The sequence below is a fragment of the Oculina patagonica genome, chromosome 11 (assembly GCF_052425735.1).
Source record: "Oculina patagonica isolate OP01 chromosome 11, crgOcupat, whole genome shotgun sequence".
In the NCBI taxonomy this organism is placed as follows: domain Eukaryota; kingdom Metazoa; phylum Cnidaria; class Anthozoa; order Scleractinia; family Oculinidae; genus Oculina; species Oculina patagonica.
The window spans coordinates 9,634,853-9,648,132 of record NC_135768.1 but is presented as its reverse complement, the minus strand read 5'-3'; the positions used below and the strand labels follow the sequence as shown (position 1 = coordinate 9,648,132).

The following is a 13,280-nucleotide window of genomic DNA, read 5'->3' as shown; positions in this document are numbered from 1 at the left end:
GAGATCCGGCACCACTCATCGTTTTCTTGCTGTGGTATTGAAAACGGGAAGAGTCTCCCATGGCCCAGTAAAGGGTATGGAGTGCCCCCACCCCTAGCATTGTTGTGGAAAGCGCAGGCTCTGAGAAAAGGTATCTTCACTTCATTCCACATTTCTTAGGGTCTTCTCACCCCGGCGGGGGGGGGTACTGTCCCAAATACGGGGGGGAGTGTGCGGCGCGCTTTCTAAAACCCTTACCCAACCTATTTCAGACGTGGAACCAAGAAAGCAAGAAAGATGTAACCTTAATTTTCGGGGAGAAATCAAACAACGGCTATAAAAAATCGTTTTTTGATGACGCGCGGAAACAACTTGAAAAGTTTAGCCTTAATTTTTCAAGTTTGTAATCCATTTCCATCCTAGCCATGCAATCAAAGACGCTTGTTAACAGTATCAGTGCTCTAATATAGCTGATTACCGATAAAACTGGACAATTATTTTAAGGTTTCCTACGACACAAATATATATTTTGGGTGTTCAAAAAATCTGTTGAAATCCTTGCCAAAGCCCCTTTTAAATAACGACTTTTTTAAATCGCACTTCTCAGGGGATGAATAACAACAATGATAAAAATAGTCTCTTTCAAAATTAAACTGAGTTATACCTAATTCCTGACCAGAATGCACAAACCATATCCCGTTTTAGAAGAAGAAATGACATTACGACAAGTATTCACTTTTCATAGTAGTCTCACCGAGATTAAATGTTACTTCAACTTTCAGATGAAGAGTTGGTATTAATTGGAAATCTACTAATCGTTTCCTGGTCTTCCTGGAACGTACTGTTATAGTTAGGAAAACTGTTGAAAAGTGGTGTGGCTAAGGAAGTCACGGAAAAAAGCCTAAAACTTGAAAACGTTGGGCCGTCTGTAATAATAATAATAATAATAATTTTTTTTTTTAAAAAAATAAACACTTTATTAACCAATTTCTAAAAGAATTACAATGATTTGACTATTCGAATAAGAACTTTATATTATTATAATAATAATAATAATAATAATAATAATAATAATAATAATAATAATCATGTTCTTTATCCAGGGAGCTCAACTTCAAAATTAAAAGATTAAAAATAGTTTAAGAATTAAAAAAGTTACAAGATAAAAATTGTATAGTATTAAAGTTCCCAATAAAAGGCATAGGATAAAAAGTTTAGCTAAAAACTACATTCTTCAGGGCTTGCTTAAAAAGTAAAATTGACTTAATGTCTTGTATCGATTTGTCAAGCTTATTCCAGTCTGCAAGTCCTTGCCAGTGTTACTTGGAAGAGAATCGCTTAAAACCACTGATTACGGTTTGTTTACATCTTGGAGAACGAGTTAATGCATTTCTTTTGTTGTTAAAGGCTATTTGTTGATCAGCGGAAACACCGTCACTGAGTTCTACGAACGGACTACTTGACGATGGTCTTACGAAACCGCTGATCCATAAATTTTACTTCACGAAGCCATTAATACAACCTTCTGTTACCATCTCATTAATGACGTTAAGTGCCAAACGCGTCTTTCGACGAAAGTTTTTGATCAAACAAAAAAAGTGGTTTGCGAGAGAAATGCTAAAAATAGTTCAATGTAGTCAGTTGGATTAAAAAGAAAACCAACATTCACCGAAAGGCTGAAGCTACTGAAAAAAAGCGAGATTTTTTAGCGGACTAATTGAACACCTTGGAGTTGACAATGCATAAATCGACTGTACTTTAAGATTTAAACAACTAAACGATAGAAACATCCGGCTGTTTAAATATAGTTATTTTTGCCTTGTAGAGAGTCCAAGATGTTTTAATGCTAATTCATTTCGCTTCCCGTTCTATTGCGATAAAGCGTGACCACAGTTTACAGTTTAAATAAGCTCGCTGCACAATTATGGTTCAAGTACAAATAAACTGAAAGAAAAATGTATGAGTAAAAAGTGTAGCAAAATTATGAAGTCAGTCCAATCGTTGCGGTGCCGTAGAAATCATTTGTGGCATAAAAGACATTTATATGCTACAGCTGACAAAACAACTGATGTTTATAGTTGCGCTCAAAGCTATTAACATTAGAGCAGTGAAAATTTTGACAGTTTCTAAAAGTCTTTGGATACGATAAATAAAAGGGTGTTTCTTCACGTATGCTTGAAATACAAATACAGGCTTATTTAAGATAGATTTAGGTTGATTTTTTGTTAAATGTGACGAAAGTTAAGAGACTCAGAGGAAAAGATAGGGGAAAATGATTAGTACCGGGCCTCACACCATTTCAAATCCCAAAACCTTCCCACTAGTACTACACAGCTAATGACAGCTCACAGAGCTTCCCGAGTTAAGTAGATTCGAAAGTAGATAAACACAAAACTAAGTGCTTTGTCCCTAATGCTTTGTTACATAGCTACAAAACTGTGGCAAAAAATATTTCTACAGAATAGTTTTTGGATGATTTTAGGTACATGTGTTTTGTTTAATTTTCCGTTTATTTATCGCGCGAGTCCACAGTTTATGCCCGCCATGAAGGCTGGGTATTGGACAATTTTTCACTTCTTGATATCTGTCAGCCAATTAAATGCCATTTGAGGGAAGTCTAATCATTACAATTTATGCAGTGCTCAGCCACGTTAAATGTTAGTTTACATATCCCCGAAGCCGAGCACTGTTACCTCCCGCGCTCAGACATAGAACTAACGCAAATCCGCTATGAGTTAATATTGATGCACTCGAAAGCAGAGAATTCAAGCCGGCTTATTGACCCTAGAAAACCAAGAATAACTGGATATCAAAAGTAAGTAATTTTGGGTAATAAGTCTTAGACTTCCTCTTAGTTCATGAATTATGCTATTTTTTAGTCATAAGTCGTGTGAGATGTTTGGTAACTTATAACGAATATTTGACATAACAGCTGGTTGGAGAGTTTAAAAATGCCCATTTGCCATTCAGATCAGCTTATGTTGTAGTTCAGTTGGTTGTCCTTCGGAAAAATAAATACTTAACTTAGAATAAAAGACAAACAACGAAACTTTGTATTTTAACAAATCAATTAATGTTTTACCGGTCAAATAAAACGACTGCCGCGTTCACTGGCCATTTGATAAACGATTGTGATTTGATACACGGAGAAAAGCGCTTGCTAAAGAAATAACAAAAAAGAATCCACTAGCTACATTTTTTGAAAGCAGGGATTTTTAATCATCATTGCAAAATTCACCGTATTCATTCATTCATCGTTGCTGTCAACATTAGAAGGAAAAATTCAAATTCAATTCAGACATCTGTAACATTGTGTAATAAAGTGTCATTCTTTTGCGGTTGGAAAAGTTGCTGCGGCAACCGCTTAACATAATCAATTCATGTTCGAAGACGTTCACTTTGATTAGTTGATAAGTAAAAATGCTTTCCTTTTTGTACGGATATCTGGAGCAAAGCAGCATCAGGAACGTTTCTAGATCTAGTCCAGAGTGGAGGCGTTTCCAATCAGGTATATATTATGTATACTATATAAACTATATCCTAAACTCTCTTCTCCCTCGACACCCCCGGACGTTTTGGACATTCGTAAATAAAGCAGCGTGGAGCGTTGAAAGGCGACTGTACCTATACGTCGGAGTGGATATCTTGGGAAATATCCATTCCACTTATTAATTTAAAGAATAAAGGACCTGATTACGTGGGCCGGGCTGGCCCGGTTTGCCGAGATCTCGGACGATGTTAAATTGGGCCAATTTTGCGCTTACATGACAACGCCACCCCGATTAGCCGAGATCCTGGTCTCGCGATAAATTTTCCATGTAATCGCGAATAGATATTTTTCTTTCTAAACAGGATGTAGAGGCAGAACAACTCATGTAGCTGCGTAAGTGTAGAAAATAAAACACCAAATTGCTGAAAAAGGTCATCAACATCTGACTCAGTCTTCGCGCCAATATCATTCCTGCCAAATTTAAACCGTCGTTCGTGCCAAGTCCATCCCGGGCTGGCTCGGCTTATTACCTTATTTAATACCGGGCTGGAAGTCATCTCGGCAAACCGAGCCAGCCCGGTTCAGTCATCAGGCCCTTATTAATTTCCGTTAATGGTGGTTTAAATTTATCTTTGGTTTAAATTTTTTCAAACTAGTTTGATTTGATTTCCTTTTGGTTAAGATTATGATAATGAAGTTAAGAGAACGAAAACTACAAAAAATAAACTGGTTTGAAAAAATTTTAAGCTAAGGGACGGACCATTATTTTCTTGGAGGGGGGGGGATGAAAAATTTTCCTCTGCAAACTTTTCGAAGTTCTTACTATTTTTTGTTATACATATTGTGTTTGCAAACAATTTATTTTGTCTTTCCAGGCCCTGCAAACAAATTTTTTCAATATTTTTCATCCCCCCCCCCCTCCAAAAAATAATGGTCCGTCCCTAAAGATAAATTTAAACCACAACATATGCTCGAACCGATGATTTTTAATTAATCCATCCCCCTTTCATGCAATTTTTTAAATGCCTTTACTATGTGACTTCAATCCGAATTATGGTGGCATGCTCATCAAAACAGCATATTAATTTAAGCTACAAGCTACAAGTTGAAGGTTATGCCAATTTTGTTCACAAAATGACATTTAGTGCAATAAACTGATTTGTAAGCATAAGGACTTATTGAATTTTTAAAAAATAGAAAAGAGAAAAAACTCTTGAACCATTGTAAATTGTCGAGATTAGGGTCGAAAAAAATTCAAACTTGTGAAGTAGGGCTAGGGGTAGTGGTTACAACCCAAATTCCATCAGAAAAATCCTTTTCAGGGGCTGTTAGTTTTCAGTTTAAAATTTGGATTTCGGCTGTATTCGACAAATTTTTATCATACACTAGAATACAAACGCGCCCTGAGATCTGTCGTGTTGTGTTTTTAATGTGAGGTACAGTAATGATGTAGCAATGTATTTTTATTTGCTTTATTTGTTTTAAACGGAAAAAGAAATTGGGCGTTTTCCTTTCTGGCCATTTTTTTAGAAATTAAAACCAAAAGGGTCTATTTCTGCAACTTCTACTCGCTGGGTTTCTTAGGGGAGGGGAGGGACGATGCGACGCTGGCTGAGTAGCCACGCCATGTGGATCAAAGTTGGCGCAAGGACTGGGACTAGCTGTTGCGACCTGCTCGACTGAATATTCTAAAACTGCGAAGCAAAAACAATTTCAATATCCATGGATACTTCTTTTTGAATATGTTTTGCGTAATTCCCAGTGCCGTTCCAGCCTACAACCGGGAAAACATTGTTTCTACTGCTCTTTGATCGAAGAAGTTTCAAGATGTTCGCAGAATTTTGACGACAACTTTTCAAAAACTTAGTTTCAAACAATGTTTCATACATGTCCTGCTGCACGTGAAACAAGATGTCACAAAAAAGCCGGTACTCTACTTCGGCTTAACTGCAGAATATCGGGAACTTTGTATCCTACTGGATAGAAACAGAGACTGTTGTATACAGCAAGAAATTTTGCACTAGAAATTGTCTTTATTTTATCACCAAACTGAAATATTTATTGGACTTAATAGGAATGCCTGGCCGAGAAAATGGCAAGCGCCGATATTTCATTTACGATTTATCAACTGCTTTGGAAGAACTTCGCTTCACTAAGGCGTTTGGACCGGGCATTTTGGCGGCGTTATTCTACGGGATTATATCGGGATCGATGTCATTTGTTAACAAGGTAAGAAAGTGTCGTGTTTAATATTATTAAAGATGTACATGACATTATGTATAAAAATATTCATTGGTACGAACTTTATCGAAGTTTGTTGATATTTACGGAAGATTTTTTAGACGACCAATACATACAGTGACACGTCACCCACTTCTGTACGGCTTCACGGTGGTTTTATAAACTCGAATTTTTCTTTTTCAACAAGAGTTCTTGGTGTAGGCAAATTATTATAAAGTATCAGCGAAAATTCTTGAGAAGGCTATACAATTAAAGCATTATAAAATGACCAGTGAGTTGTCTGTTTCAACTTTACAAAGGTGGCGGAAATATTTTAAAAACTCGACCAATAGGATACAAATTGATTATGCATTTGCATTAAAAACAAAAGTCTATACAAATTAAGTCTGTATGCCTCTCTTCCTTTCTTTTATACTGAGTAGAACCATCCCTGTCAGAATAACATTTGGAAAATAGAAAAAGAAACCAACAAAATGCTTTGAATGGCAGCTGTCAGGCCAAATCAATAAACACTAATCTGTGATTCCCTACAGGGTCCTGGGTTGTGATGCCCTCCCCCACAGGAATTTAGTATTATTATTACAAAAAGTTTTAACACATGACTTACATGAAAATATATTTGTATTATTTTTAATACATGTGTACATAATTTTGAATGCAACAATACAACAATACATATTTTGTTTTGTTGGTAATTCACACTGTAACTTCACACTTATTTTTCCTGGTGAAGTTTTGATGTTGTTGTAAAATTAAAACAAATCAAACACATTTTTCCATGGACTACACTCTTATAGACAACAGAAAGGATGCCATTAAAAGTTCAAAAGTATTTTATTGCAAATGAAACCACTCCTCTGTGGCTCATGGCTCCACTTGAGTTTTGAACATTTTATGACATCAATTCTATGGTATTAGAGTGTTATTAAAGACCATGGGAAAATGTGGTTGATCTGAAGTTGATGTGTTAAATATCCCCTTACTAATATTATGTTGATTTAATTATTTAATTTATAATTCTATTATGAAAAATCATGAATTTAATGATCAGTTGTTTAAATATTTTTTTTTAGGTTGTATTGACATCATACACATTTCACTTTCCCAATGTTCTGATGTTAACACAAGTGATCATATTGTCTATAGTACTTGAAGCTGGAAGACTATTAGGATATTTCAGTATACCAAAGTACACTTTAGAAAGGTACATAAATCTTATTATGGCATTTGATTGGTTCTTAGTGTTTACCTTATGGTTAATTTAAAGAATCAACTAATCAGAACCACACCACACCCAAATCTGTACGTCTAGTGATAATATGGCTGTCACATAGCTACATTTGTGTGTCACCAATACATTAATTTTCAACTCAAATCTCAGACAGCTTAGATGGGGCTGAATAAATTAAAAATTACTACGGGTACATTAAGAGAGGAAGACAGATCAGCTCTAACTGGTTTTCATGGGGATCCTCTATCCAGATCGAAATATTGGAATTTGGATAATAATGTGTATTTTTTGGATCAGATCAGATCAGAGGGTTGAATGCTGTTTTCTCAAGCTAGCTCCAGTGAACAGCATGCCAAAAGTTGTCACAATATCCTTCTTGGGGCTAACTTCAAATTTTGGTAATGATGTTACTTTGTTTTTTCACAGAGGAAAGAAGTTTTTTATTCCATCAATATGTTTTGCCCTTCACACAACTTTGGCTTTGCAAGCTCTTGATTATTTGACCATACCAATGTGAGTACATTAGTCTTAAGAGTTTGATATTATTTTTTTTTTGTGCAGTTCCAGAAAATATTCATACCCACCCAAGGGAAGGTCATTAGAAACTCCTGAGGGGGTGGCCGTGGGGGTCTCAGAAGCCAAAACTTTTGAAAGTATGGGACCTACAGGGATGTAGCTAAGAAAACACTTAGCTGGTTCATCAACAAGCCCAGCTGGCTTTTCTGGCCTTGGCAGCTCTAAAAGTTTACCTTAGCCTTTGTTTTCATGTAAAATTTCAGCGGGATTCAAGTTCTCTTTCAGCCGGTCAAATTAGCCGGCAGCTGGCCCTTAGGTACAACCCTGGGCTTAGTTGGAATTTCCAGAGGGGTTGGGGATTTAAACCCAAAAAACCTGGCTGGGGGTAACCTTCAATGTACTAACCTTCCATCCAAGAGCAGTATTAAGTACTACAAGAGCTCCTAGTTACTTGATGAAATTATGAATGAATGAATGAATGATAACTTTATTTCAACTCGGGTTGATGAGGCTAATAATACTTCAGAAACTGGAATTTAACACTGGCCTGTTAGTCATCTTGACTTGCAAAACATCTTAACTCTTAGCTTTCTATTATTGAAAAAAAAAGATAACTGTAAAAATGCATTGTTTTTCAGGTACAATGTTCTAAGAAGACTTCTACCTCTGACAAGTCTGCTGTTTGCTTGTTTTATGTTGAAGAAAAAGCCATCACTCCTGGTTGTCACTGCTGTTATACTAGTTGTTGTTGGTTGTGTTACCGCAGGTAGGCCTTTCTATTGGATGATCACTACATGTATTTTCAACTTGCTGTGCATAGCACTGTATGTTTCACGCAACATTTGTCTGGCTTACTAAAGTTAAAAAAACGTGCAGATTTCTTGTCCACTTCTCGCTTAGGGTGTTCCGGGCAAAACACCAATATTTTAAGCCATAATGGTCTTGTTTAGGGATACACACGAAGAAATATACAAATATAAATTCTATTCTTAGCTTTTTGGTATCTTTTAGGGGTCAAGAAAAGCTTGAGTCACACCCAGATTGGTCTCTTTTAGGGGTTCTTTTCAAAATTTCCAACAAGCATCCCCGTCTATTTCATGTAGATTCCCCCCCCCCCTCCTCCAGGGAAATCCTGTTCTTTTTATTCTTTCCATTTTCTGCCTTTATCTATAAAAATGTTTTTAGTGGTGTAGTAAATTTTTTATTGACCAAGCCTGCTCTGGACTGTACTGGGAGTATATAATCAACGTTTTTTTCCGTTGGGACCTCACTGCACTTAAGTCTGTACTGTCAAGACCTCAGGCCAATACGTTCCCAGTACAGTCCTTGTGCTTGGTTAATAAGCTGTATACAGCTTATTACATGTACATTTCTAAAGACTGGTCATAGGAATTAAGGATTTGAACTGTTTTGATTTACAATTGAATTTTCCTTAAATACAAGTTCTAATACATGTACAGTGAGTTGTAAGAAGAATTTGTTTGTTGACACTGGTCCTCAAAATCTTTTATTAGGTTTTGGAGATCTGGAGTTTTCAATGTATGCCTACGTTTCTGCATTGCTAAGTGTTGTATGTCAGTCATTTTATCTTACGTACATCCAAAAGACACGTGTGGAAGAGGGGCTGTCCACCATCACCGTACTCTACACAAACAGCATCAACTGTGTTCCGCTTCTGCTTATTTTCACATTATGCAACAAGGAGCTGCTGGCGGCTCTAACATTTGATGGATTACACATCAGCGACTTTCAGGTTTGCCATTATCTACCGTAATATATAATAATTATTAGTACCCTTACTTTTAAATTGGCACTTTGGAAAATGAGCCCTGAAACAACATGGAACACCCCTTAGAACCCTGACCTGTTATGTACTGCTAGTATTGTAGGGGCAATTAAATAACACGAAGAAAATTATAAAAAATTGAACGCTTGTGTTTTTTTATTCATCATACCGTAAATACTCCAAGGCTGTGCCAAGGCACTTTAGTTTGTTTTAAATACATAAAAAATTCCCCTATTCAAATCAAGTCACCCAAAAAAATACTTACCAAATTTTCCAACCCAAAAGAATCCCGGAATTGAAAATTTCAAACCCAAAAAAATCCTTGATCATCCCCGTCATTTACAAGCCGGAGTAGCTCCCCTGGGGTTTGGAGCAGGTGGGCATTAGGGTTTTGCATCCGGGCCAAGTGTCAACAAGACCCTAACCTCTTCGTTAAACTCAAGTCGGTTCAGATGTTATAAATTGCCGGGCAAAGAAGTGTTCACAGCTGGTCACCAGGCATATATACCCTCACCAAATTGAATAATTTCTCTACTTTTAAAATTTAGTGTAGAGTGAGTCTTGTTACATTTTAAACAGGTTAAAACAACTGGGGCACATTGTACACAGTCAAAGCGAATAAATTATTTAATTTCTTGATTCCTCGCACTACTTTCTTAAGAACTCTGTTAATGAACCCCAATGTCAGATCCCACATGTATGTTATTACAGTGGAACCTTGATTTAACGAAGTGCCAAGGGACTGGGGAAATTTGTTCATTATATCGAAAACCTCGATATAACGAATTCGCAGAAAAACGACGAAAATGTTCGTTATATCGAGGTATAGTTAATCAGTTTTTAACAATGTTACGCTGCACAACGCACATAGCATTTCCCGATATGTAACGATTTCTGAAAATAACATTAATATAAATGTCTAATATGCACATAGTTAAGCTAGGATATGTACTTCTGTACTTCTCTTGTTACTGGATTAAAGAATTTTCATCCTTGTTGGTCTGTTCCACATTCATCTTTTGTTGCGTGTTGACATTTTTTCATTATATCGAGGTACATTTTATGTTTGGGTTTCTGGATTGTGTTCATTATAACGAGGATTTTGTAATATCGAGGTTTGTTATATCGAGGTTCTGTTCCATACATTTTACTGTACATTTGGACGGGCTGAAGAATGCCGTTCGTTAAACTGAGGACTTTGTTATTTAGAGGTTCGTTAAATCGAGGTTCCACTGTATTGGTCATTGATCATGCCTTTACTTGTTCAAAGTTCTGATTTTCGTTACTTACTCTTGAGGTTCACAGATGGTGGTCTAAAGAATTATAAGCTTTACATACTTTCATCAGACCCTTTTTAGTATTAACAGAACAGATTCAAATACTACCTTAAAACATGTCGATGGCTGACAACCCAAGCAATTCTTATAGGTTATGTAACTTTATATAATAATTGAAATAATTTATGGTTTCTTTTGTCTCTCAACAGGCTGCATTTGTACTTGATGTTGGCTTTGGCTGTATCTTGAGTTATTCTCTATTTTTATGCACAACAATGAATTCTGCATTGACAACAAGGTAAATTAATTTGCGCCCTGGTAATAAATAGTTTAGTTGCTAAATATAATGGATAAATAAATCAATGAACAACAAACAAACAAATAACAATTTATTGAGGATTTGTTAAAAAAAAACTATTACAAACAGACTCCAGAAATGTAAATACCAAGGGTTATTCCTGTGTACCGTCAATTGCATCTACCCATGAAACGCATGCGCAAGAAACATGTCATATAGCGTCAAATTTCTGAGTTTCAGGTGTCAAACTTTGAAGTTTGTACAACACAGTTGGTATCGTTTTATCAAGTTGTCAAAATGTTTTCAATGAAAATGGACGAAATTTCAAACCAGGAGTTCCCTTAAGACTACTTTCGTCCGTAATTACTTTTTGTAAACAGATGACAATTTGATAAAACAAAACAAACTTTATTGTATTTTGGGTGCAAAAGTTTGCATAATGGTCTGCTAAACTTCAAATGTTTGATGACGAATCATGCAATGTTTGATACCCCCTCCAATCATGTTTTTTCATGATGTGTTCACGCTTAGATGCAACGGACGGTAAGTCAAGGATTCCCTAACATAAAAAGAATATAAAATAATGTGAAGTTTATAAGTATCAAATCATGGATTATGTAATGGTAATTGAAAATCGTATAATATAATCATTGCTTACATGTATGTGGATTTTTGTAAACAATTTGAATTTCTAAACTTTTCAAACTTGCACAATGTGCTTTGATAGGTCATTCTGTGGCTTGAAAATACTTTTTCCCATTTTATTCTTGTCATCTAGTTTTGGAAATAACTGAATCGTGCTCTGAGCATTACTTTCAGTCAGTCTTTGAAATAAAAACACTCCAAATCCCTTGGAAACTAACTTGCAACTTCTTTTATTTCTAGCCTTGTAGGAGTCGTCAAAGGTGTTTTAACAACCATCATTGGATTTTATACATTTGGTGGAGTACCCGTCACAGTTCTAACTGTCATTGGAGTTTTCCTCAATACCCTCGGAGGTGCTTTATACAGCTATGCTAAATATACAGAGAACATGGCTTCAGGAATCCAGAAACACTTCCATAAACACACTGTTAAAGTGAATCCTGCTACAGAAATTGCAGAAAAGAAAAATAATGGAATGGTTGAACACAATCACAAGATCAAAAATGGTTTTGTGCCTGAGGCTGTCATAACAATAAACGATGCGCCTGTGGAGTTGGACAGTAGAAGAGCCAGCGAGGATGAAAGTATTAGCTCGTCTGATTCAAGTGTAGTATAATTGAAATTTAACCTTGTCACTTCAAATCATGGCAGTACGTAATTTATTCTTAGATTTCCTTACAGTGACAATCAATTGTACAATAACATGAGTGGGAAGCGCAGTGGCCTAGTGGTTAGTGTGCTGGACTCTGGATCGAACAGTCCGGGTTCAAGCCCTGGTCAGGGCACTGTGTTATGTTCTTGGGCAAGGCACTTTACTCTCACAGTGTCTCTCTCCACCCAGGTGTATAAATGGGTACCGGCGAATTTAAATTAATGCTGGGGTAAACCCTGCATTATAATCAGTTTGGGGATGTAAATAATATTATATCACCAGCGAGTGCCAGGCATATGAGCCTTTAAAACATGTAGAGAGAAATACACAAACCTTCTTTTCAGTTGATTGGAAAGCTAGGAGTCTAGAAGTTGTGAAGTATATGTATATATGAGTCAGTTGCTTTAATGCAGGTTATTCTTTGATAGAGTTTGTTGAAATTGTAATATAGAACAAGATTGTGTGGTCAATATACAGTTGTACTACTCTTTAAAATTGAATTTTCATTCATGCTTACTAGTGATACAATATGACTATATATGTAACTATGTACTCTTGATATTTATTAACTACATTGTAACTAAACAGATGTAAGCTGCTGTTTTAAAAATTACTGTCATTACTATTTAACAGTTAGTCTGCTAAATGGGTCAGTTTTCTGTTGAATAGAAGTAATGCTTTTCATGACAATCAAAATTTGTGAATAATCTACTTCCTTCAATAATCTTGTCAAAAATGGCATTTCTTAGATCATCATAATATAGAACACATTAACTGTGCAGTGTGAGCAAATGTTTAGGAATTAATGGAATTTAAAATCTTCCATTTTCGATTCTCACTAGTGATTCGGGATACTGAAGAATTTGTAAGTACTTATAAATTTGTATAATTTTGCACAGGCGGCCCAAGCGCACTATGTGAATTATTCATAAAGTTTTAGCGAACGTGACCCTTGCCTTTGAGCGGTGTTGTGTTACAAAGATGCGATTTATAAGGGTTTGTATGGGAACTCAACGATTTTCTTTCAAAAGGAATAATATGTAATGTTTCGCTAATAAAATCGACTAACCTTATAAATCCCTTATAAATCGCATCTTTGTAACACAACACCGCTCAAAGGCAAGGGTCACGTTCGCTAAAACTTTATGAATAATTCACATAGTGC

General features: G+C 35.9%; 1 protein-coding gene across 2 annotated transcripts; it reads left to right on the top strand.

Moving 5' to 3' along the window:
• The first annotated feature begins 2,666 nt into the window (after positions 1–2,666).
• On the top strand, positions 2,667–13,178 carry LOC144630519 (uncharacterized). 2 transcript variants are annotated; one of them, XM_078488872.1, is made up of 8 exons: positions 2,667–2,794; positions 5,544–5,698; positions 6,784–6,914; positions 7,368–7,454; positions 8,096–8,223; positions 8,972–9,210; positions 10,730–10,818; positions 11,704–13,178. In XM_078488872.1, exons 2-8 carry the CDS (start codon positions 5,546–5,548, stop codon positions 12,077–12,079), a joined length of 1,203 nt encoding a protein of 400 aa, XP_078344998.1. In that variant the 5' UTR covers positions 2,667–2,794; positions 5,544–5,545; the 3' UTR covers positions 12,080–13,178. The 2 variants fall into 2 exon arrangements, with proteins under 2 accessions (XP_078344998.1, XP_078344997.1); XM_078488871.1 differs by lacking the exon at positions 2,667–2,794 and adding an exon at positions 2,866–3,487.
• The last annotated feature ends 102 nt before the right edge of the window (positions 13,179–13,280 follow it).

Excerpts from the sequence above, each read along its gene's own strand:
- LOC144630519 (XM_078488871.1), top strand. The coding sequence starts at position 3,400 with ATGCTTTCCTTTTTGTACGGATATCTGGAGCAAAGCAGCATCAGGAAC. Across the intron at positions 5,699-6,783 it reads CGATGTCATTTGTTAACAAG|GTTGTATTGACATCATACAC; the intron begins GTAAGAAAGTGT and ends ATTTTTTTTTAG. Across the intron at positions 7,455-8,095 it reads GATTATTTGACCATACCAAT|GTACAATGTTCTAAGAAGAC; the intron begins GTGAGTACATTA and ends ATTGTTTTTCAG.